The sequence below is a fragment of the Lepidochelys kempii genome, chromosome 2 (genome assembly GCF_965140285.1).
Source record: "Lepidochelys kempii isolate rLepKem1 chromosome 2, rLepKem1.hap1, whole genome shotgun sequence".
In the NCBI taxonomy this organism is placed as follows: domain Eukaryota; kingdom Metazoa; phylum Chordata; order Testudines; family Cheloniidae; genus Lepidochelys; species Lepidochelys kempii.
The window spans coordinates 211,255,521-211,281,825 of NC_136381.1; the positions used below are offsets into that span (position 1 = coordinate 211,255,521).

General features: G+C 41.5%; 1 protein-coding gene across 1 annotated transcript in view; it reads right to left on the reverse strand.

The window, feature by feature from the left end:
* DNAH11 (dynein axonemal heavy chain 11) overlaps positions 1–26,305 on the reverse strand; it is a 291,551-nt gene that overhangs the window by 135,527 nt on the left and 129,719 nt on the right. The window contains exons 45-50 of the mRNA XM_073333745.2: positions 25,439–25,612; positions 22,276–22,480; positions 15,425–15,590; positions 10,930–11,032; positions 3,835–4,074; positions 763–924 (exon numbers count right to left, since the gene is read on the reverse strand). Of these exons, the coding sequence (XP_073189846.2) occupies positions 763–924; positions 3,835–4,074; positions 10,930–11,032; positions 15,425–15,590; positions 22,276–22,480; positions 25,439–25,612 (1,050 nt within the window). The remainder of the gene's footprint in view (positions 1–762; positions 925–3,834; positions 4,075–10,929; positions 11,033–15,424; positions 15,591–22,275; positions 22,481–25,438; positions 25,613–26,305) is intronic.

The following is a 26,305-nucleotide window of genomic DNA, read 5'->3' on the forward strand; positions in this document are numbered from 1 at the left end:
TTCTGTAAGATTGGCTTATATTTATGGTATTTGCAAATGCCCAGATGACAAAACTATATGTTGTTATAACTAAGTGATCTGATACCCAAATAAATGCCGCAATTAAAAACTAAGTAATAAAGATCATTTTGTTTTGCACTAAATAGTTGCATACGTTTTGTTAATCAGTCAAACTGTTGGAGGAAAACTCTAATGCAAAATAAAAAATTAGTTTCACAAGGAAAAAGCTACAAAAGGTATTAAATAAATATATTTTTATCACAGTTATGATAAAAAACAGATCAAATAAACACCATCTTGTTACCTCAAATACACTCAACTACATGAAGATTCATGTCAGTGAGAAGGTCATTGCCTCCATTTTAAGGACAGCCTCAAGTGTTTGCTTAAAGTTGCTAACAGTGAAAATCACAGCTAATCACACTTGAGTGGACAACTATAGTCAAGAAGAAAATTATTACCATCTTTGCAGAGACCAGAATTAATGATATCAGACTGAAAAAGCCTTACTTATTATGGGCATTAGAAAGCTAGTACCCACTACCACATCAATCAGGTGCTTACTTTTATTCGACAGAAACCCTGCTAGCAGATGACGTTAAAGGGAGTGTGTTGAATCAGCACATTCACTGGCTGCAATTTCTTGTGCTACAGTATGGTACTTTTGTGGTGATTTATAGTTGCAGTAAACTTGACATATCCCTGAGAAACTTTAATTTAATCAACATTGCAGAATAAGATATTTCCAGTCTATGGCCTTACCTCAAAATACTTGTGTGCAGTGTCTATCAGCTTTTTATGAAAGAAATGACAGTCTTTTGGTTCTACCAGTTTATCTCCATAAACACGTGAAGACTCATGAAGCCAAAGACGAACAAGATCGGTTGGTTGCCTTAAACACTCAGGTGTAGCAAATAAAATTCCCTAAAAACAATACAATACAGCCACATTTTAAAAAATTCTGTCACTCAGCAGCAAAAGTAGCCGAACTCTAGAATTCCAGTCACCTTCTGCTCCTTTAGTTCCTAAAATATGAGTCACCTAATTTCCCTAAACTGCCCTACCATGCTCATTACATTTTCTTTTTCTCAGAACTTGATTGTACTAATTGATATATATAATTTGTCTTTTGGACTGTAAATTCTTGAATCTGCATTCAAGTCCCTTTGCAGATTAGCAAGTGTTATGGTTTATCAACTCTGTGAAAAAATTGAATCCATCATCAAACAAACATTCAGTAGAACCTCACTAATCTGCACTGAAGAGAAGGCCATCAAGTGTGGATCAGTGAGGTGTGAGCACTTGGTGCATGGCAGGATGGAGAGGACAACTAGGAGCCGGTTATAAATAGCCCTGTTTCAAGGCATTATTGAGGAAAATCTGAAAGGGGTTGTCTTGGCCAGGAAGAAAGACTATTTAGAATGTGTTAGTTGGTTGAGTTGAAGCCATAAATTAATTAATCCAAGTCGAAGGCTTCAACTCAACTAGTTAGCATGCACTAAAGTATGACTTTAAAATAGTATACACTATTTTAGAGTGCTAGCTAACTATTCTAAAAATAACACCTTTTTATCATAGTCAAGACAAACCCAAGATGACACAGCACTCCCTTTTAAGTCTGTGTGGAGTTGTGATGGGGCACTCACCTCAGGAGGGCCTCCTAGCAACTGGGTGTGGTATTGCAGGACTTTCCTGCCCCTGTCACACTCTGTAAGTTGTTGACCTAGCTTGGTAGGCCTTCAGTGGCTCAGTCCTCTGGCCAAATCACATAGTCAGGATGAACCCCTTCCGGGGTAGCAAAGAGTTCAACATGCTGTCAGCCCTCACCAGGGTCTTCAGCCCCATCTCTAGGCCCTTTTTATCCAGTCCTTTGGTTGGGCTTTTAAAGGAGCCTTTCCCTCTTCTTGGGGCTTAGGCCACTTTGCCAGTGACTGGCGGGGTGGGCGGGAGGAGGTGACCCAGGCCCATCTTCTACTCTGGGTCCCAGCCCAGGGATCCTGCGTACAGCAACCATGTACTGCTTCCTTCACTTCACTGCTGCTGTTCGCCAGGCCTTTTCCCATGTAGTTCTCAAATTCTCTTCCTCCTTGCTCAATGCAAGTACCACCAGAACAGATCTTCTGGTACTCCCTCGAGTGCCTGTGACCAGCACAGAGCACCTTTCCCTGCTCCTCTGGCCCCAGCCAGGAACTGACCTGCTCAGACCATGCAGCTCCTTTTATCTGAGCCTGCTGGGTCCTGATTGGCAGCTCCTTCCTGGGGTGGGGTGTTGTAAGACCAGGGGGCTTCCAGCAGGCGGCCAACAAAGGCCTGGTACAGTCCATCATTGGAACATATCACAAGTGTTGGACCTGCCTCAGCACAGCAACAGAATCTCACTAGTCTGCGAGCTGGAGGCCCGGCCTACACCAAAAACTAAGGCCGACCTAGGGATGCTCAGGATGAGAAAAAGAATGATGCTCCTGAGAGATAAAGTTAAACTGACCTCAGCCCTAGTGTAGGCACCACTAGGTTAAATGGAAGAATTTGTCCATTGACCTAGCTGCCGCCTTTAATGGGGGTGGATTTACTACAGCGATGGTGGCAGGTGTCTGTACTACAACGACATAGCTGCAGCATCGCAGCTGTGCCACTGTAGTGCTTGTAGTGTAGGCATCCCCTTAGTATTTCAGTGAACTGCAAATACAAAAATCCATTTTTAGTGTGCATTTGAAGTTTACAGAAGTGTGGGTTAGTGACGGTCCCCTCAATATTTCCATCACTACTCACCTCTTTCCTGCCTTCTATTTAATTTTTCAGACTTCCAGTCTTGAGCACCTCACATGAGAATTATTCTCTCATGAAATGGTCTATGTGAATTATTACTGGAGTTTGCAAGTTTTCTGATTCACTAAAGAGAATTATTTACACCAGTATACCAAGACTTAAGGTTTTCCTTGTTACCTTAAATGTTAATTCTCATTCCAATAGGTAAATCATAGCCTGTGGTTTTGGAAGTTACAATTAGTGCTACAGCCTCAAAATGCTAGGTCCTAAAATTCTCCTTCTGTATTTGTACAAGGATGAAAGCCCATATATTACGTCAGACTAGAAAGCACATATTAATGGGAAAATGTATTCAATACAAAAAAACTAACTACTTTCTATTTGAGAAAGATTTTGATGACATATGCACAAAACACTCGGAATTTGCATCCTTACAAAAGTGCGTGTATTGTGGGGACTGGTACCCTCTCCTTTCTGAGGGACCAGACCCATGCAGAAACCCCTCCCCCCTAAGAGGGAAACCCTTCCCCCCTAAATGTGGGTTGGTTAACAGAATATTCCAGGGAGGAGCATCACTTCCCTCCTGCAACCCATCCCACAAAAAACTCTCAAGCTAGCAGGAGCTAACACAGAATCCAGTTTTTGCTCTGGACTCCCATGCACTGTTTGAGACTAAGGAATGGAGAAAACAGCCAATCTCTTTACCTCAGCCTCAGTCCTCCACCCTTCTTTGCTTCCCCACCTTCTAACCTTTATGTCCCCTCTCCCTTTGTCTTTTCGTTTAGACATTTCCCTCCCAGCAAAACCTCACCACCACCCCCAAAATCATAGACTTAACATGATGTTTGCAAACCATCACTCTGAGCATTACATCCCTTTCTCCTGCTGTCTGTTTTGTCTATTTAGATTGTAAACTCTTCAAGGCAGGGACTATCTGTTACTATTGGGACAGTGGCTAGCACAACGGGGCCTTACTCTTGGTTGATCCTAGGCACTGTATAATAAACAAATAATAATAATAATAATAATGTGTTATGCTTAGAGTGAAAGTCAGTCTATGATACAGACCTGGAAGATGTTTGAGAGGTCTCTTAGGTTAAAGATGTAGTGGAATTTAACCGCGGTTGGTAGAAAGTTCTGAACCATAGTTTGATGAAGCCATATTGCTCCTTGAATCATGGCTGGAGCATTCTTTAACACTGATGGATTAAAAACATGCCTCTGGAAGTGGAAACCAAGGATCTTGCTATAGATGGTGTTCAGGGCATCAGCAGATGGGAAGTTCAGAGCAAACACTGTGAAATGTCTCTGAAAATAAGAAACAAAATAAGATTTTTATTATTCTGAGAAAAGGCAGAAGTGAAGTCAAGTCAATGACCACCTGATAATTCCAACAGACTGAGGCAAAGAGGCTGACTGCTGTGTGCCATTCAGGGTATGTCTACACTGCAGCTGGGAACAAGCCTCCCAGTCTCGGTAGACAGACTTGCTTTAGCAAGGAACGAGCTAGCGCACTAAAAATAGCAGTATGGACGTCGCGACTTGGGCTGCAGCTCAGGCTCTCAAGCCTAGGGGTTGGTTGGGCTTGAGAGCTTAAGCTGCAGCCTCAGCCGAACATCCTCACTGCTACTTTTACTCTGCTAGCTCAAGTCTACCTAGGCAGGCTGGGAGGCTCACTCCCCGATGTAGCGTACACCCACCCTCAGAGGGACGACAAGGGAGCTGGTCGTGGTACTCTGCTTCTGAGACTACCTGTAAGTTGGCCCCAGCCATGATGCTCTTGTACAGCAGTCCCCAACGGCGGTCTAACTAGGACTGGCCATCTGCCAGCCAGGGAGAGCTGTGTACTCCAGTCACGGCCCATTCCCACCCCCTGTGCCAGGGACTGCAGTAGATTGGGGCTGTTATAACCCTCCCTAACCCATGGGGGTTCTGGCTACTTTACACTCCCTTTGTGCTACACGAGCAGCAGACAAGAGAACATGGCCCAGGAGTTTGTAAATTTACCTTATAGGAGCTGGAGCTCTTTGTGACACGTGGTATCTATGAGTATTCATGGCAAGTGTGCACACCCTCCGAGAGCTTGAAACCAGAAACTCTTCAACAGCAGTGTCTTTTAGTCCTTGCCTGTGCTCCCTGTTCCTCGTGCTCCAAACCAAGAGCAAATGGGGTAGGCCGGTGCAGATCAACTGCCTTTCCAGTTCCTACTCTACCATACATAACCCTACTATAAGGATCCAAAGCAAAGGGGAAGGAGGGCAGGTTGTGAATATCCATGGGGACCACACATCTCAAAGAACTCCCGTTAGTTTAAAGTAACTAACTTTCCTTTCTTTTTCAAGTGCTGGTCCCTATAAGTATTCACTGTGGGTGTCTCCCAAGCAATGCCTATTGAGGAGGAGGAGAGGAGGTGCTCTGCACCACTGTTCACAGGATCACTGAACCCAAGGAAGCATCTTAAACAAAGCTTGAACCAGGGCATAATGTCTAGCCATCATATGAATGGAATCCCATGTTGCTGCTTGACAGATCTCCAAGAATTGAATTCCTTGTATGGAAGCCACAGGGGCAGCTGGAACTTTGAGTGAATGAGCCCTGACATACTGAGGAGGGGTTTCTGGACGTTCATAGCCGACAAGGATGCAGTTGGAAACCCATTTCAAGAGTCTTTCGGAAGAGAGATTGCCAACTGCAGGATCGTAGTGAACCAGAACTACCTTGGCCACTAGGGATATCAGGATTACTGCTGCCTTGTTCTGCTTGTGCTTTCAGAGGATGCAAGGAAGCAGGGGGATGGAAAGCAAGGCATACGTCAATGAGTATATCAGGAAGTTCGACCACTCTACTAGAAGGCATCTCTATTGGAACTGGACCCCTAGGCATCTGAAAAGCAGTAATCTCAGTATTTCCAGTTGCTCTGGGTTGCAAAGAGATCCCAGGATGGAAATCCCCACTGCTGAAAATCTGCTGGATCACCAAAGAGTGGAGTTCCCACATATGGTTCTTGAAGGGACTGTCTGCAGAGACTGCCTGTTAGGGAGTTCTCTACTCTTGGTAGGCAGACTGCAGAGAGGGTGGATACCCCAGTTTCAGGGCTTGATTGCATCTTTGCAGAGTGAGGAGGATCTTGCTCCCCATTATTTGTTTATATAACAAAGAGAGGTCATATTGTCTGACCTGACCCAGACATCAGAGGACCTGATGAAGGGTAGGGATCTCTTGCACAGTTCAGGTATTACCTGAAGCTCAAGAAGGTGGTTGTGCAGCGTGGACTCTCGTGGAGTCCAGGAGCCCTGAGCTGTGCGGTCACCCTGGTGCACTCCCCATGCCAGCAGGGAGACATCTGCCATGAGAGTCTTTGTAGGTGGAGCGGGAACAAAGGGATCCCCTACATGTTGGGTCGCCCTCAAAGTTATATAAGTATGATAGAATTATAATTATGTAGTAGTAGAAATAAAGACAGACAAAAGAGTATATAGGTATTGTAAAAAGGTATGAACATCAGTTCCATGCTGTTGAATTTCACTCTGTAACAAATGCAAGGCCAAAGTGCTAATTATTTCAGGTCGGTACAGGACAAAGAGTCTGTGCTGGAAAGTGATAAGAACTTTGAGGAAACAATGTTGTTCTTTAAAACAACCCCACGGGGGCCCCTTGTCATGCCTAAGTAGCTGAGAGGCTGAAGGAGAGCACTCTGGGCCCACTGTAAAGCACAGCAATCTCCTGTGTGCTGGATAGTCTCTACATGAAAATACACATCCTTTAAACAGAGGGCCTCAAACCAGCCACCTTCATTATAGCAGCCAGGACAGACATTCAGCTGTCTGAGGTTCAGGATGGGTCTCTGGCCCTCATTCTTTTTGGGGATTAGGAAGTATTTGGAGTAAAAGCACTTCCCCCATGTTGGGAGGGTATAGGTTTTATACCCCTAGCTGGATTAGGGCAGCCACCTCCTGTTTGAGTATCCTCTAATGAGAGTGGTCCTTGAAGAGGGGTTTTGGAGAAGCGGTAAATAGGAATCTGATTGTGTAGCCAGCTGGCATGATATTTAAGACTCATTTTTCCAATGTGATGCAGTGCTACATCAGAAGAAAATGGGCCAGGGAGCCACCGAAGGAGGTTGAAAGGACTGGTTGTGCATGGACTGGTTGATGGCTCTGAAGCATCTCATCAAAATGTCTTCTTGGTAGGCAGCTGGATCTGAAAAGAGGATGCTCGTGGGGCAGTGTGTTTGGTGTGCTGTATCCTGTAGTATTTCTTTATGTACTCAAAGGCCCTCTGAGGATAGAAGGGCTGAAGGGCCAGTAGGTACTATGAGATGGCAGCACACGACGGTGGCACAAGAGTCCTTAAAAGAATGAAGTTACTCATCAGTATTTTCACTAAATAGGTTGTTACCCTGAAAAGGGACATCTTCAACTGTCCCCTGGGCCTTCTGTCCCCAGGGACTAGAAACAAGAGGCCCTCCTCCTAGCTATAGAGGCTGCAATGCTGCCGCATCAAGCGATGCTTGGATGGATGATCTTGCAACCAGTTTATCTTCACCCAGGATGGCCTGGAATTGGGGCCTGCATTGTTGCAGTATTTTACTGGTGAACTCTGTTTGTTGTAATATATGACATCGGTGCCTGGTAGTTTGCAATATGGAAGAGTAGGCTGGCTGATGAGATGTTCTTTCCACTGAAGAGATCTTGTCCTCTGACAGCCTTGTCCAAGAGAGTGGACCTGGGCTGGTGCAGCCTGTTCTGCAAATGCCTGGACCATGACAGAGTTCAGGTTAGGGTGGAACAACAAAAATTCCACTCCCTTGGAGGGCACAAGTACTTCTCTACAGTTTTGGGGGTCACAGCACAGGTGGCTGGTGTGTGATAAATAGCTTTAGCAGGATCCATTGTGGCCTCATTGATCGGGAACACCACCTTGGAAGGAGCTGTAGAGTGGAGAATGTTCAGAAGTTTAAGGATGAGATGCTGAATCTCTTCCAGTGGGATCTCAAGGGTGTCCATGATCCTCCTCAAGAGGTCCTGGTATTGTCTATAATCCTCCAGGGGTGAAGGAGAGGCTGGTGCCACCACCTCAACTGGAGATGAAGACAATGCTGTCAGTGGATCCAGTGCTACCAGTGCAACGTGCACCGATGCAGACTAAGAGCCCGGCAAGAGCCCAACCCTTGTAGGCGATCTCTATGAAAATCAGGATATGAAATCTCACTTGGTGCTGGGGAGAGGTAGAGGAGAAGTAATCCTCTTCTTAGAGGACTTGTGCATGATTTCTCTCTTTTTATGAAAAAAGAAAAGGAGTACTTGTGGCACCTTAGAGACTAACCCATTTATTTGAGCATAAGCTTTCGTGAGCTACAGCTCACTTCTGTAGCTCACGAAAGCTTATGCTCAAATAAATGGGTTAGTCTCTAAGGTGCCACAAGTCCTCCTTTTCTTTTTGCGAATACAGACTAACCCGGCTGTTACTCTGAAACCTCTCTTTTTATGACTATTCCTCCTTACTCTCCCTCATATCTCTGTTCAGAGGAGTCCTTGGGTTTACTGGAGGATTCCAAGCTGGAAAGTGTCGGTGCTGGAGGGGCACTAGCTAGACCAGGGGAAGGAACACTTTTTGGCTTGAGGGCCACATTGGGTTTCCGAAATTGTATGGAGGGCTGGTTAGAGGAGGCTGTGCCCCCCCAAATAGCCAGGCATGGCCCAGCCCTGCCCCCTATCCGACCCCCCCTGCTTCTTGCCCCCTGATGGCGCCCCCGGGACTCCTGCCCCATCCAAACCCCCTGTTCCCTGTCCCGACAGCCCCCCCGTGAAACCCCCACCCCATCTACCCCTCCCTGTCCCCTGACCGCCCCTGGACCTCCTGCCCCTGACTGTCCCCCACCGCCCCATCCAACCCCTCCTCTCATTCCCGACTGCCCCCCCGGGACCCCTGCCCCCATTCAAACCCCCTGTTCCCCGCCCTCTGACCGTCCCGCCCCCTATCCACGTCCCGCCCCCGAACTCCCCTGCCCTCTATCCAACCACTCCCTGTCCTCTTACCGCACCGCCTGGAGCACTGGCAGCACTAAAGCCAAGCCGCCCAGAGGACAGGCAGCCATGCCGCCCGGCTGGAGCCAGCCACCCCACTGCGCAGCACAGAGCACCGGGTCAGGCTGGGCTGTGCAGCTGCGTTGCCCGGCAAGAGCTCGCAGCCCCGCCGCCCAGAGCATTGCGCCAGCGGCGCAGTGAGCGGAGGCTGCAGGGGGAGGGGGAACAGCCGGGGAGGGGCTGGAACTAGCCTCCTGGGCCAGGAGCTCAGGGGTCAGACAGGAGGGTACCGTGGGCCCGATGTGGCCTGTAGTTTGCCCACCTCTGATCTAGAGGTTCATATTGATGAGATGGGGGTGGGAGCAGATCCAAAATGGGTCTCATGGAGAGGTCCATTAAATCTGAACTCCCATGATAGGGAAAGGAGAGGGAGATATCACACTTCGAAGGAATGTGTGATTCAGGGCTGGTCTTCACTACAGGGAGATAGACACTGCTGCAAATCAGATTTAGTGAAGACCCAATAAATCAATGGCAGAGCACTCTCCGGTCGACCCCAGGACTCCACCTCTCCGAGAAGAGTAAGTGAAGTTAACCGGAGAGCATCTCCCATCGATGCAGGGCAGTGAAGACACCGGGATAAGTCGACCTAAGTTACCAGCAACGCCAGCAACGTTATTCACATAGCTGGAGTGGCATAACTTACCCTGGTAGTGAAGACAAGCCCTCAGAGGCAGTTCAGGCAGCTCTTGCGCTGGTCACTCATCAGGAAGTTCTGAGGGCAGGCCAGGCAGGGTTTGAGGCCTGGTGTCCTGGGCATACAAAGTGCTCTGATACACGGGGGAACAAAGGGAACAGTAAACCTGATCCCCAAATTATCTGACTAAACTAATAGCAACTGTCATAAAGGGAAGGGTAATCACCTTTAAAATCCCTCCTGGCCAGAGGAAAAATCCTTTCACCTGTAAAGGGTTAAGAAGCTAAAGGTAACCTCGCTGGCACCTGACCAAAATGACCAATGAGGAGACAAGATACTTTCAAAAGCTGGGAGGAGGGAAAAAAACAAAGGGTCTGTGTGATGCTTTTGCCGGGGACAGAACAGGAATGGAGTCTTAGAATTTAGTAAGTAATCTAGCTAGGTATGTGTTAGATTATGATTTCTTTAAATGGCTGAGAAAATAGCTGTGCTGAATAGAATGAATATTCCTGTCTGTGCGTCTTTTTTGTAACTTAAGGTTTTGCCTAGAGGGATTCTCTATGTTTTGAATCTAATTACCCTGTAAGGTATTTACCATCCTGATTTTACAGAAGTGATTCTTTTTTACTTCTATTAAAAGTCTTCTTGTAAGAAAGCTTTTTCATTGTTCTTAAGATCCAAGGGTTTGGGTCTGTTGTCACCTATGCAAATTGGTGAGGATTTTTACCAAACCTTCCCCAGGAAGTGGGGTGCAAGGGTTGGGAGGATTTTGCGGGGAAAGACGTTTCCGAACAACGTTTTCTCAGGAACCCAGATAAAGTTTGGTGGTGGCAGTGGAAGTCCAAGGGCAAAGGGTAAAATAGTTTGTACCTTGGGGAAGTTTTAACTTAAGCTAGTAAAAGTAAGCTTAGGAGGTTTTCACGCAGGTCCCCACATCTGTACCCTAGAGTTCAGAGTGGGGAAGGAACCTTGACAGCAACTATTTAAAATTTATTTATAGAGTCGATGTCAGTAAGGAACATTAGAAGGCTACAGACACAGAAAGCTTCCCTCCCAGACCGAGAGCAATAAAAAGGAACGAGAGAGAGGTGGTCAGTCTGGGCTGCTTCTTATGGCCTTGCTTTGGAGCATGAGGCAAAGGTGAAAGCAAAGACCAGCAGATACTGCTGTTGAAGAGCTTCAGACACACAGAGCATATGCGCACACACAGGGAATACCCATATGGACCAGCAATCTATACACTTTGATAAAATCTGCTGGTTGGGAGCACAGAGCTAGCTACTATTGGCATCACTGGAAGTTCAAGGCGAGAAGAGAGACTGACCATATTCAAATTAGTGTTTATGTCTGTTGCAATGAAAGGCTAAAATTCTAAACGTTATATCTAACATATTAAATAATAAATATAGGGTTACTAAGATATAGCACTTGAAACCGTACCTGGAGTCGAGGGTTGATAGTGAAACTGCCAGCAGTTGGATTCATACAAGCAACATATTGGCAATTATGTATTTCTTTTACCGTTAACTTCTGCCTATCATACCTAGAAGATGGAAAATATAAAAACTTTAGTTTAAAATGATTGATAATTACTGTCATAGCATCATAGGTAGCATATGGCTTAGTGCTAGTTGGAAGATGGAAATTCTAACATTTCAAAATTTGTTTTCGTCCTGACTCAGGATGAAAAGAGAAATTCCGAAAAAAATTAATTTGAAAACAACAAAATGACTTTAACAAAATGTTTCATTTAGATAATGTTGAAACAATCTTTATATATAGTAGAAACAAAACAAGAACGTCATAGAATTATAGAAATAGATGGCATGTAAGGGACCTCGAGATGTCATCAAGCCCTTGCACTCTGACAGGGCCAAGTAAACCTAGAACAAACATGGCAGGTGTTTGTCCAACTTGTTTTAAAAAGCTTCCAATGATGGGGACTCCACAACCTCCCTTCAAAGTCTATTCCAGAACTTAACTAGCCTTATACTTGGATAGTTTCTCCTAATATCTTCCTTGCTGCAGATAAGCCCATTACTTCTATCTTCAGTAGACTGGAGAACAATTGATCACCATCCACTTTGTAACCGTCCTTAACATATTTGCAGACTTATCAAGTCCCTCCTCAGTCTTCTTTTCTCAGGACCAAACATGCCCAGTTTTTTAATCTTTCCTCATAGGTTTTCTATGCCTTTAGTTTTTTTGTTGCTCTCTTCCGGACTCTTTCCAATTTGTCCACATTTTTCCTAAATTGTGGTGCCAAGAATTGGACGCTGTACTCCAACTGGGGCTTCACCAGCACTAAGTGGAGCAGGAAATTACCTCCTGTGTCTTACATACAAAGTACTTTGTTTTGATTTCGAATTGTTTCAAAATTTCCCCATTGAAAATTTCATCAAAATCAACCTAGTCTCGTGAAACATTCTGATTTTGACACAACTGCATTTTCCGACAGAAAATTGTTCCATCTAAAATATTTCAATCTGCTCTAGCATGATTCTTTCCAATACAGACAGGTCCCCGCACCCAGTCTAATATGGACAGATATAGTACAGTACAATTAAGGAGGTAGCATGAGTGTGGGAACACAATGGGTATGTCGACACTGCAGCAGAGAGAGAGCCTCCCGGCCCAGGTAGACAGACTTATGGTAATGGGGCTTGTGTGGACATTGCAGCACCAGTGGAGACTCAGGCTAGCCACCACAGCTCGGACCCAGGGAATGGGGGCTCACCCAAGTCTCTGCTGGTGCTGCAACAGCCACACAACTATTTTTAGCTCACTAGAGCGAGCTCCACTACCATGAGAAGTTTGTCTGCACAGCTGGGAGGCTCACTCCCACCTGCATTGTAGACATAAGACCCTTTGTAGAGTAAAAGTAGCTAAAATTAGCAGGTTTCATCATAGACAGAAAGCCAAAAATATGCTTGGCACGTAGGAAGAAGGAAGTTGTTTCATGTGCAGGGCACTATGAAAACAGGCATTAAGCATATTTGACAGAAAGCAACAAAAGGCAATAGGTGTGATTAGAAGACCACATCTTGGTTTTTGCAGTATGGCCCAATGGACGGGGCATAAGACAAGGAGTCAGGGAACCTGGATTCGATTCCTGGCTCTGCTGTTGGCTCATTGTGTGACCTGGGCAAGTCATTTAGGCCACTTTTTCCAAATTTAACCCAATTTAACATTGGGTAACTTCATTTTTGATAGCTTAAGTTGGAAAACTTAGGGTCTCATTTTTAGAAGTGAATAGCACTCATATTTTTTAAAAAAAGGCAATAAGAGATGCAGCTGCTCCATGCCTCTTACAATCAGGCACTACATATCTGAAGGCACCCAAAAATTGTTAGGCACCCAAAAACTGAAGCACCCAAAATTAGAGTCTGTTTTGAAAATTTGGGCGCAAATCTCTATGCATCTCACTGGATATAAGTTTTATTATTATATTCAGCATTACAAACAGCACAATATTCAAACATACAATATGTGGTGATAATAGTGTGATACATTACATTTATCTAGTTCCTTTAAACTTTTTCTATACACTCTGCTCATTAATCTATCATCACTGGGATTACAATTAACATTCCAAACCTCTGGCACCTTCCAGCAGCCACCAATTTAAAAGTAATAAAACAAACCAAAACACTTATAAGTTTCTCTACTCAAGAGTAATGCTGCCATTGCAATAAATCCTTTACCTCTTTTATCACACAGTCCTGTATTGTCCTTCTTTCTCATATAAGCCCTGATCTTGCCAGGGTTTACATATATGTCTAACCTTAAGCACAAGTAGTCTCATTTAAGTCAATGTGACTACTCCCATACAAGAAGTTAAGTCCTTTGCTGGACTGAGGACACAGTGCTGACCATTTTGCAGAATCAAGCCCTAAATAAGACAGACAGAGAAATAGAGACAGACAGATGTACACTTATTAGAGTGGGTGCATATAGCATCCCACTACAATTAATGTCGAATATCAACTTCTATTCTAAACCTCCTTATTCAGCTCCTCATTACCACTGTCAAATTTCTTTTGGGCTGAAGTTTTCCATGCTTGGTCTCATGCCAAAAGGGGCATGGGTTGGGTTTTTAAAGTCTGAACAAATTCAGTGCAGTCATTTTGAATTATCTAAGCATTTGAAAAATGTACCTTCTCCATATACTCTGATTAGAACTCAGATAAGTACACTCTGGTTTAGGATTAATTTACTAGAAATAAACGTTCAAAACTTTAAAATTACTAAGTCAACTTTCTCCTAACTCAGCTTGTTCTATAGAACTGAAACTTAAAAAAAAAAAAAAATGAAGCCAAGTTTAAAGAAGATAGCTTCAGTAGCTTTAAACGTTCATAATATTTAAATCAGAAACAAGGAACATTTTCTAAAAACGTATTTAAAGCTAGGGAAATTTATAACCCGGGGCAGGTGGCTCTAAAAAGTATTAGCTTTCTGAGTTGGAGCTGATTGATTCCACTGAATTAGTGATATCTCAGACTTAAATATTCACTTTCCTCTCTGCCTGTTTTTTCCCCTGAATATCTGAAGATATTCAGAAGATATATGTCATTTCTGAGTACATTATATTTCCTACTATGTCCTTTACTGAGTTAAACTGAATCCACTTTAAAAGACTTGGGAATAGCACATATACTAATGCTTCATCCCAGCCCCAGCTCTGATAAGGGTCCTTACAAAGAACACGTAAGGAAAGAGAAGACACACACAGGCCGTCACCTACCTTCCCTGTGCTGTATAGTTCCAGAGGGACATATGTCCCTAACTCCCTAGTAGGGAGAAAGAACAAATAATTTTAAAATGTAAATATATGAAAAAAAAGTGACCACACGGTGAAGGAGAAGGAATTGACCCTTTCAATACTACCAAAATATATATACTTGTGTGTGTGTCCTGGCAATTCCTTTTTAGCGGAATGTTTGCTTGTTCATTCATCAGCTCCCCACTCAGGTCAGTCACAATATAGGAAAGCATTCTCTGTGTGTCTCTGATAAGTCAATCAGCAATAAGAACAACTAACTTAAGGTACCCTCTTACACGAAAGAAGTAAAGGGCAAAACTAAGCCTGCCCAGTGGGACAGAAAAAAGGTTTTCTGAAGGAACAGTGAAAGAAGACACTAGTTTTCCCTTTAATTTTGGATTATCCTGCATTAAGCTCTGCATTACTTATCCTGCATTAAGCTCTTCAGGTGAGGGACTATTTGTTGTGTGTTTGTACAGCACCTTGCACAATGGGGTTCTGGACCATGACTGTGGCTCTATCACAATATAATTATTATATTTTTAAAGGCTTGAACACATTTTAGATGTTCCCATCCTCTATTTCTCGAGCTCGGCCTAGAACTTATCAAAGCAGTTTTAATGAATACGGCAGAAAATGGAGAAAAGCAGAATGTAATGAAGAGTTCACAAGAATTCGACCAAATAAGCTAAAGAACAGAGTGAAATTAGTTTAGGCAGTTAGTTTTTATAGTTACCCAATGGAACTCACACCTGCATGATATAATCAGGGCAAGGGGTATAATAGGATTTTATAAAAAAAATAAATAGATGTTTATATGAACCAAAATATCATCTGCAGTTACACAAGCAAGGATAAACCCTTGAAAATGTTATCAACCCTCATGCTTTAAAGCAAAGTCATTCACTGATGTTCCTGGAGTTAAGAAGCAGCTTCCTCCATAGCCAGCTGTGGCAAAAGGATATTATGAATATCCCTTTGTTCCAAACTCTGCCACTATAACCATCACAATAATAAAACAATTTTCCTGCTCTATGGAAAATATAAAGTAAAACTAAATTAGAAGTCTAAAACTTGTGCTAATTCTTTCTTTGGCATGGGAAGAATGGTTAAAAATTTTAGCCCATATCAATCAAATTTTGATTTAGCATAAAACAAGTAGTAATTGCTTACCAATGTCCATAGTCTATGTGCTGTCGAATCAGTGTGTGAGGTTGAACTGTTCCATACACATCCATTTCAGGCATGTTCATATCATCAATAAAATAAATCAACTTCTTGTTTCCTACAGGACCATAGTTACGGCCAGCTTTTTTCTCTAGGCTTTTCTCAAGAATCTCTAAAATGTTATGGAGTATATGACAAATAGTTATGATATTCAAACAGTGCAGAGACTAACAATCAAAAATGCATAATTAATTCACCCAGGGAAAAATTAAATCACTTAGGGCCAGATTTTTGAAAATCTGTGATGTTTCAAAAACAGTTAGTTGATTTCACAGGGAGTTAGGCACTTAGGCACCTAATGAGATTGTCAAAAGTGCCAGCCTACCTCTTTAGGTACCTTAACTACCTTTAAAAAGCTAGCCATTAGGTCCCAGTCATGTGAAATGCTGTATGTGGGCAGATTCCTGCACCTTTTGGGGAGATCTATTGAAGTCAATGAGGCTCTGCACAGGTACATCATTTTGTAGGACTACAGCATAAAACAAACCCAAATTTTCTAAGACATCCACAGGAAAGAACATGAAGTTGACAGAACGAACAAACCAACAACTAGCTGTGGTCTTTTTGAAAGGCGTGTTAGAATTGCAGGCTGTTCTCTTAAAAAATTAAAGTGTTCCCTGGTCCTGCTTGCAGGCTAAAGGGCTCTGTAGAAAAGCATACATTCAGAGTCAGTCTGGAAAGAGCCAGCTAACCAGCAAGGTAGGATGAGTTGTGCTTCTGTCTTACGGAACACCTGCTTCTCTTCTCTCTGTTTTTGGTTGTGTTTGTTAAAATTCTAGATTCTAAAAATAAAAGTAGTGTTACACTGCAAATGTACTAAAAGGGTATTTTATGTTTTTATCTAACTTCTCTGTCTGTAAGCCATGAACATAAACCAGCAAACTAAGCCAGAGTGTGATAATTCTATTTCATCTTCACAGCATTTATATTTCTTTTGGAGAAGTAGCATCATTAACTTCTGAAGCTTAATGTATGTAAGTGTATTGTGATCATCTGGCTGAGGCACCATAGAACTACAAAATATTATTTTTCCCCTTTTACAATTAAGTCTGAAGCCTGTTACAATCAAATATCCAACACAAACCTTCTGCTGCTAAGCCACTGTGTTTTTCCACTGAATGCATCCGATGAAGTGAGCTGTCGCTCACGAAAGCTTATGCTCAAATAAATTGGTTAGTCTCTAAGGTGCCACTAGTACTCCTTTTCTTTTTGTAGTAAAAAAAGAATACAAGCAGGTTAAACCTCTCTGGTGGGTATTCAGACTATGTAATTGATAGGCGAGGGAGATAAAAAAAGAATTATGTACAAGCTGGAAAATCTAATAATTCATATACCTGATGTAAGTATAAGCGGCTTTGTAATAAAGGTAATAGAATTACCTTTTAAAATAGAAAAGTTAAATCTTGGATTGTGCAACTCATTTTAAATAAATATACTTGCACAGCAAAATGAGTTGAGAAATCTACAGTAATTCATCTGATTTGAGCAACATTCCCTAAGGAGATAGGGCTAGATTCACAAAAGGGACTAAGGTGCCTAACTGCCACTTTAGGTGCCTAAATCACAGAATCAGGCTTCACTGGGATTCACAAAGCACCCTCCCAGCAGCTCACAAATATTGAAGGTGTCTAACTCGTTTCTCATGCTTGCTGTCTCTCTGGGCCAATGATTCTTTCATTATTTAACCACATAGGAACAGCTTCACCATTTTGAGGGGGTGAGGGGAGAGAAAAAGAATGACTCTGTAGTCAGGCGGTTAGATCCCATCCCTCATGCTCCAATGATTTTTTAAAATGTTTATCATCTACAGTGAAACAACTTCAACAGGAGAGTGGGAGGGAATCCAGCATAAGAATATCCCCCAGCCCAGTGGCTAGCGCACTCACCTGAGAGGTGGTAGATTTCAGGACAGCATCACAGCCATGGGCGTAAACATTATGAGTAAGCTCCTTCCTCCCCACCTTGGCTTCTCGTCAAAACTGCATAGGTGCCTAATGCCAAGAGAGAGTCTTGGCAGCTGAGAATCCCAAGTGGAGGGAGGCAGTTTGGACTTAGGCACCTGTGTCAGAGGGGGTGGGGCTTAGCACACACCCCTCAGCTTGGCATTTCCCTTAGGCAATTTTAGGCACAGAGACACCTAGCATGCTGGCTTTTGTGAATCCCATTTGAGTTGCCCATCTCTCCTCATTCTTTGTATAGGGAGCCAGGCACCAAACTCAAACTTTGTGAATCCCAATGATTTTCTAGACAAATCCCGGTGATATTCACCAGGCTTAAATTTCTTTGTGAATCTAGTCCATAGTGTCAGTATTGATTAGGAATGGTTCCCCAGGTGCTTTGGAAAGCTATATCCTGAACAGTTCTGGCTTCACACCCTCACATGATAAATGGATCTGGACTATTAAAATAATCTTTTGAATTTTAAAAACGTATTAACGTTGTAATGTATTCATAGAAAATGTGAAATATGTTTATTAATAATTGGAACGTATAGCAATGCAATCACTATTGTACTTTAACGTTTCCCAAGATGAATAGCAAATAAACAATGATTATCAACTTTTTCAATGCATATAAGCATGAATGACAAGTTTCATACAAAAGCACTTGAGAAAACTGTCAGGCAAGCACCTTTTTTAATGAAGAACATTAGGCTCATTATATGTACAAATCAGATCATTGCCCATGCAAATGACAAGAATTAGCCATTTTCACAAGCAGTTACTTGATTTATATGTACAGTTATGGTAAAAGTGTGTGCATCACATTTGTTTGAAAATGTGACCCAAAAAGCATACACTTGATCTTTGTGAGTTACTGTTTTTTCACCTGGATTGTAGGGTTAATGAGAGCAAATGAGAATGAATAGGATAACCTACGCTAATTCCTTATTTAATGTGTTGTAGTGTTTCTTCATTTGCATTGGGCTGTGCAAATGAAGGAACAGAGCAGAGAGCAAAATGTAAGGGTTGGCATAGGACTTTTTTTTTTTTTAAATTCTACCGGGTTTTTAGGATTGCTTGCATACAAGTGGAAATAAACTATATTTGTACAGGAACACATGAATGCAATGTACCTATGTGTGGGTGCTTGATATTACTGTGATTCTGACTTATATTAGTTCATTTCGTTTCTTAAATACCAACAGCCTGAAAAAAATCCCCTCACAAATAAGTCACTTGCTACAGTTTCCATCAGGAGATGGTGCATCCTGGTGTTAGCTCGCTTAGTTTCTTGACACAGGGAAGGAGTGCCTCATGTCTGTCAACAATGACTCTTCTAGCTAATTCAGGTAATGTGGTAATGGGGTCCCAAGGGAATTCCATGTAGTAAGTTCAGCTAGAAGGATGGCTGCTGAGTGTGGAGGAGAGATGTAAACAAATAACAACTGAGGTTCATTGAAGGATAAGTCAGAGATGCAGAGGAATCTCAGAACCCTTAAAGCTATATAATCATGGGATTGGGAAAAGTCTGCTGTAATTGTGATGCGTCTGGCCTTCTGCTCCAAAACCTCTAAGGCCAAAGCCTGCCTTTTGAAAGAAAAGGTGTGCAAGGGAAAAATTTTAGAATACTTCCCTACTTTATCTTGCCTTTCAGCTGACATTTTTTCAATGTTGCTTAAGGGATTTGGATGCCAAAGTCCCATTAAAATGAGTGGAAACTAGATGTTCCAATTCCCTAGGCAGCTTTGAAAAATATTAATTTCCAGGAACTGTATAGTTTGGGACCATAAATAATTGTTTGCAATAGTAATACAAGACAGCTACATAATAAATTAAAATAAATCACTGCAATGTATTGTATGTGAAAGAACGCAGCTCTAAACAAGACCAGAAATCACATAAAGAGGCAGAAATCACACATTCTGGGCTAGATGACAGAATTGAATTCACAGCTGGTTGCAAAAAGGATCACATGCTGTTGAAAAGGAAGGTAAACTTGTTTCCATACCTGTCATGTGATACTCCAATAGCGGAGATTAGCTGTGTGATTGTCCCTTAAATTAATTGTGAGGGGTTACTGGTAGAGCATTTTCAGTAAGGGGCACTTGATTTTAGAACAGCATTGGAGATTGAAGAGCTCTAGATAAGCCATGGAAGTGCTTGTTTATTTTACATTCCTTTTTAAAATTCCTAAAAACAAGACTCATACTTGTTTTTAAATGGTTATTTAAAATCTGAAGGCATTTGCCTAGTTTATAATGAACTTTTACAGGTCCAAATTCCTTTAAGTTTATACAGGACAGGAGTTTTAATTTAATGACAACACCTATTGATGCAAACTAACTGCTGTGGTATTAATGACTGGTTTGGAAACTCAACAAGTAAACACTTGTCACTTTGACTAAGTTTTCGGTTTACTGAAGAAGTTTCCTGTACAAAGAATACATAGCCTTCAGCAGCAGTTGCCTAGGAGTTCCTTTCATCTGAATCTATTTACAAAGGAAAGTGTTATGCCTGTGTGCTTTAGTACCTTGTTCATGGTTTTCTGCTGCAAATGGTAAACCAATCACAATGAAATAAAGATATCTGATACTTTGTGGGACAGATCCTCCATTAGAGGAGCTATGACAATTTACACCAGCTGAGGATCTGGCCGTATGCATGGGGGGTAGGGAGGGAAGAAATCAAATCTCTCCATCCTGCTCTTTGAGAAAAGTACATTCATCCATCCTAAGGTTCGATGTTCACTTGCATTTAAGAATATTTCAGAGAACAGTAAAGTAAGATACAAGGTTAACTGAAAAATAACTCAGTTGTTTAGCTGGCTTTAGTACAGAAGTATTCAACAGAAGCCCGGAGAAAACCTGGGTAAAATCAATGAGAAAATATTAGGGCTGCCAATTAATTGCAGTTAACTCACATGATTAACTCAAAAAAATTAACTGCAATTAATCACACTGTTAGAATACCAATTGAAATTTACTAAATATTTTTGAATGTTTTCTACATTTTCAAATATATTGATTTCTATTACAACACAGAACACAAAGTGTACAGTGCTCACTTTATATTATTTTTATTACAAATATTTGCACTGTAAAAATGATAAACAAAAGAAATAATATTTTCAATTTACCTCATATGAGTACTGTAGTACAACCTCTTTACCATGAAAGTGCAACTTAGAAATGTAGATTTTTGGTTTTGTAACATAACTGCACTCAAAAACAAAACAATGTAAAACTTTAGAGCCTACAAGTCCACTCAATTCTACTTCTTGTTCAGCCAATCGCTAAGACAAACAAGTTTGTTTACATTTACAGGAGATGCTGCTGCCTGCTTCTTATTTACAATGTCACCTGAAAGTGAGAACAGGCATTTGCATGGCACTTTTGTAGCCAGTGTTGCAAGGTATTTATGTGCCAGTTATGGTAAACATTCATATGCTCCTTCATGCTTCAGCCACCATTCCAGAGGACATGCTTCCATGTTGATGATGCTTGTTAAAAAAATAATGCATTAATTAAATTTGTGACTGTACTTCTTGGGGGAGAATTGTATGTCTCCTGTTCTGTTTTACTCACATTCTGCCATATATTTCATGTTATAGCAGCCTTGGATGATGACCCAGCACATGTTTGTTTTCAGAACACTTTCACAGCAGTTTTGACGAAACGCAAAGAAGGTACCAATGTGAGATTTCCAAGGAAAGCGAGAGCACTCAATCCAAGGTTTAAGAATCTGAAGTGCCTTCCAAAATCTGAGAGGGATGAGGTGTGGAGAATGCTTTCAGATGTCTTAGAGGAGCAACACTCCAATGCAGAAACTACAGAACCTGAACCACCAAAAAAGAAAATCAACCTTCTGCTGGTGGCATCTGACTCAGATGATGAAAATGAACATGTGTCTGTCTGCTCTGCTTTGGTTCGTTATCGAGGAAAACCCATCAGCAGCATGGACGCACGTCTTCTGGAATGGTGGTTGAAGCATGAAGGAACATATGAATCTTTAGCGCATCTAGCACATAAATATCTTGCGACACTGGCTACAACAATGCCATGCGAACGTCTGTTCTCAGTTTCAGATGACATTGTAAACAAGACATGGGCAGCACTACCTCCTGAAAATTATAACCAAACTTGTTTGTCTGAGTGATTGGCTGAAGTAGGACTGAGTGGACTTGTAGGTTCTAAAGTTTTACATTGTTTTATTTTTGAATGCAGTTATTTTTTGTACATAATTCTACATTTGTAAGTTCAACTTTCATGATAAAGAGATTGCACTACAGTATTTGTATTAGGTGAATTGAAATATATTATTTATTTTGGTTTTTACGGTGAAAATATTTGTAATAAAAATAAATATAAAGTGAGCACTGTACATTTTATATTCTGTGTTGTAACTGAAATGAATATATTTGAAAATGTAGAAAACATCCAAAAATATTTAAATAAATGGTATTCTATTATTGACGGTGCGATTAATCGCACGATTAATTTTTTTAATCACTTGACAGCCCTAGAAAATATACTCACTGGAGGTTTTTAAGACCCTAGTGATAATGTGAGCCATTGGCAGTAACAGAGAGTGCATAAAATTTTCCCTGAAAGTCTAGATGAGCTAAATCACTTAACATATTATATAAATAAAAGTTTAAACATCCCATTACTCATCCTGTAATACATAATTAATGAAAGACATTTTGTTTAGACAAAACACAGACTGTACCAGCCAGGCACTTTGTAGGTATGCAGTATCTTAATAATCATATAGGCACTGTTGGTTGAATTCTGGTCTCTGCCACCAAAAGAATTATCCAGGTTTCTTATATTGTAATATTTATGAGAGACTTACTTTGTAGCTCTGATGACGTAGTGTAGTAGTTGAAGGGAACATTAGACACCGTGTAATCATCAGAGAAAGCAGCAAGTCTATCCCCTACAAATACTGTTTTTCCTACTCCTGCATTTCCAACAAGCATGACTGGTTTGCCTTTCTCCAGCAGCAAATCAGTAAAGTATCTAAGACGTGTGGTCTCAGATGTGTGAACAAGGACTGCCTGAAACATCAAGAGAAAGAGTAGCAACAGTTTTTACTTCTTGCTTAAGTTAATATGACACAAGTGATCTTTTCGGGGCTCTTTAAAAATATTATGGAGATAGCTGGTAGTGGCCACATATATATAGCTTGGGTGGAATTTTAAACAGGCTTAAAATGGGACATAACTTTCTGCTTTTCTCTAAATGTAAGCAGATTATTGATGTGAAATTTCACACAGGATTAAGTTTTATGCCCTTTGAATGTTCTGAATACTTTTTTTCCCCCTCAATTTTTAATAGGAAGTCTTTGAAATTGGACTCTAGCTGAAATCTAGCCAATATTTAAAAAACCACTATCTGCAAAAAAATTAGTAGAAAGGTGAATGTTGAATAGATCTAGTGCAATGGTTAGGGTTTTTTAAATTTGGATTTATATTAATTTTTGGCTGTTATTCATCGTAACAAAGAATGTTCCATTGGTTGCCAACGGATAAGCTTTCTGCAGTATGAGCCCATAAAATCTTCTCTGTCAGACAAAACCTTTTTTTCCTTCTACAAGAGCTACGCTTTTCTGTCAGACTTTATCCTACAACAAAGAAGTTTTGTGTGGCTGCTAATAGATTAAACTGTTTTTCATTAGCAGCTGCACACTTCTATTTCCCCACATGTCCACCCCGCCTCATAATAATCCTACTCTCATTTAAGCATTTAAAAAACCCCTAGGAAATTAATACACACAAAAAATTGTTGTGATCCATTTCAGATTGTTACACACGTAACATATCAGATACAAAACCACACAAAATAAGGACATTAAAAGTTAAGGTAACTAGTAGTACATGCTTTCTATTCCTCCACCCAGAGGCACACACTTTACCACAAACACAACTACTGTATACCAGAAACCATCCACCACAACCTTTTTAGGAACACCAGCTTTCTATCACCCCCTTAATCAAACCTACTGCTTCCCACCACACCAACTATCCACAACTATTAGTATGGAGACAAGGTAGTTGATGAAAGAGCACGTGCAGAAGGTTGGGGAGGGGAAGAGTTAATGTTGTGATGGATGGTAGTTATGAGTCTGCCAATATTACAGACTCACAGAACTGTAAGGCTGGAAGAGATCTCAAGAGATCATCAAGACTAGCCCCCTGCAATGAGGCAGGACCTATTGCACCCAGACCATTCCTGACAGGTGTTTGTCTAACCTGTTCTTAAAAACCTCCTATGACGGGGATTCCCCCACCTCTCCTGGCAGCCTATTCCAGAATTTAACTATCTTCATAATTAAAAAAGTTTTCAGAAAATCTAATCTAAGTCTCCCTCCTGCAGATTAAGTCCATTACTTTTTTATCCTACCTTCGGTGGAAATGGAGAACAATTGATCACTATTCTCTTTATAGCAGCCCTTAACATATTTGAAGACTATTGTTAGGACCCTGCTCACTCTTCTTTTCTCAAGACTAAACAACTTTTTTTTTTTAAACCTTTCCTCATAGGTCAGGTTTTCTAAACCTTTTATCATTTTTGTTAGTCTCTTCCGGATTCTCTCCAATTTGTTCACATCTTTTTAAAGTGTGGTATCCAGTACTGGATGCAGTACTCCAGCGGAAGCCTCACCAGCACTGAGTAGAGTGGGACAATTACCTCTCATGTCTTAGGTACAACACTCCTGTTAAACACCCCAGAATTATATTAGCCTTCTAATGATGGGACGTTAGATGGGGTGGGATCTGAGTTACTACAGAGAATTCTTTCCTAGGTGTCTAGCTGATGAGTCTTGCCCACATGCTCAGGGTTTAGCTGATAGCCATATTTGGGGTCAGGAAGCAATTTTCCTCTAGGGCAGATTGACAGAGGCCCTGGGGGGTTTTTCACCTTCCTCTGCAGCGTGGGGCATGGGTCACTTGCTGGAGGATTCTCTGCACCTTGAAGTCTTTAAACCACAATTTGAGGACTTCAATAGCTCGGACATAGGTTAGGGGTTTGTTACAGGAGCGGGTGGGTGAGATTCTGTGGCCTGCATTGTGCAGGAGGACAGACTATTTGATCATAATGGTCCCTTCTGACCTTAAAGTCTATGATTCTCCTCAACTGCATCACATTGCAGACTCATTCAATTTGTGACTTGCTATAACCCTCAGATCCTTCTCAGCCATACTACCACTTATCCAGTTCTTCCCCATTATGTAGTAGTTCATTTTCCTTTCCTAAGTGTAGTACTTAGAGAATTGGTCTGAAATCAAGATGATGAAACTGAATATAGGACAAGTGCTAATTTGTCAAGGTCATTTTGAATTCTAATTCTGTCCTCCAAAGCGTGAGCAACCCCTCCCCCCATCCACACATTTTTATGAAAGCACGCTCTCCACTCCATTATCCAAATAATTAATGAAAATATTGAATAGTACCATACCCAGGACAGACCTCTGTGGGACCCCACTAAATACTTCCTCCTCCTCCCCCCTCCCCCAGTTTGACAGAGATCATTGATAACTACTTTGAGTATGGTCTTTCTTTGCACTTTTCTCAAAGAATAGTTATCAATGGTTTGCTATCAAACTGGGGAGAGGAGGATTTATCTAGTGGGGTTCCACAGAGGTCTGTCCTGGATCCAGTGCTATTCAATATTTTCATTAATGACTTGGATATTGTTGGCCACTTCATTAAACTGACTTTGTGCCTCAGTTTCCTCATCTATGAAACTGAAGATCATAATCACTTATTTCATGGGGTATTGTGTCAACTAATTTGTGTTTGTGCAGTGCTTTTATAATGTAAAGCAGTATGTAAGTGCTAAGTGTTGTTATTATCCCTAAGTCACTCAGATATGGAGTATGGAGCCAATAACAAAGATCTACCCAAATACTTATATTTGGAGAATGTTATTTTCAGACATTATAAAAATAAAAATAAAAAACTACAAAAAACAGTGCTCATCCATGCATGCCTTCAGTACACTTATATTGTACCTGTAAAGGTGTTTCTGGATCCATATCAAATTTTGGAACTTTATCAGTCCAGGGCAAGAATTTCCTAGTCTTTGGGTCAAGATAATAATCAAAAATTGTACCCTGGGATGGAAACTTCACCGCTTTCATCTCCTTGAGCCACCAGCAGCTGAATTCAGTTTGATAATTTGAAAGCTATAAAAATATTACAATTTATTTGTTATTTAGTTATTTAATATATTATGGTCTCCTGTGTTATGTCTACAGCATGAAGTTCTTACAATGTGTACATAGAGATGCATATTAAAAAAAAAAACCCTCAAAACAAACACTGCAGGCACACATACAAATTTGATGATGGTTTATAACCCCCTAATGCAGTTGTAGTAATCAAGGGCAGTCAAACTGTGTTTAATTCAGGACATGTGGACCTTCTGACTGAAGTGGCTGATGCTCAGCTGGTGTCACTCCTTGAAAGGCTGAAATCAGGAGCCCCCCAGATTAAACCCACCCACCTTCCTCATTCCCCACTTCACTGCCAAAAAGTAAGCAGTTAAATGTAGCTCAAATTTGAAAAGTGATGAGATTCGAGGGCTGACTTGCTTCAACCATGCCCTTGCTCTTTTTCTTTACTGTCCAGGAATAACTTTCCATGGGCAGGCTGAAAGAATTCTAAAGAGCCCCAAGGCCCCTCTAGCTGTTGAGGTCAGCCTCTTCTTCCAAGGAAAGATCTTTCTCCAGGCTTCTGATGGGACAGCCTTGATAACAGCTGTTATCAGTCCAGTTGGGGCACTTCCTGCTTCTTAATGTGTATGTGAGTTCCTCCTTTACCTCTTGGACATTATAAACCCCATCACACTCACAGGGACTGCACCTTATCTGCATTAA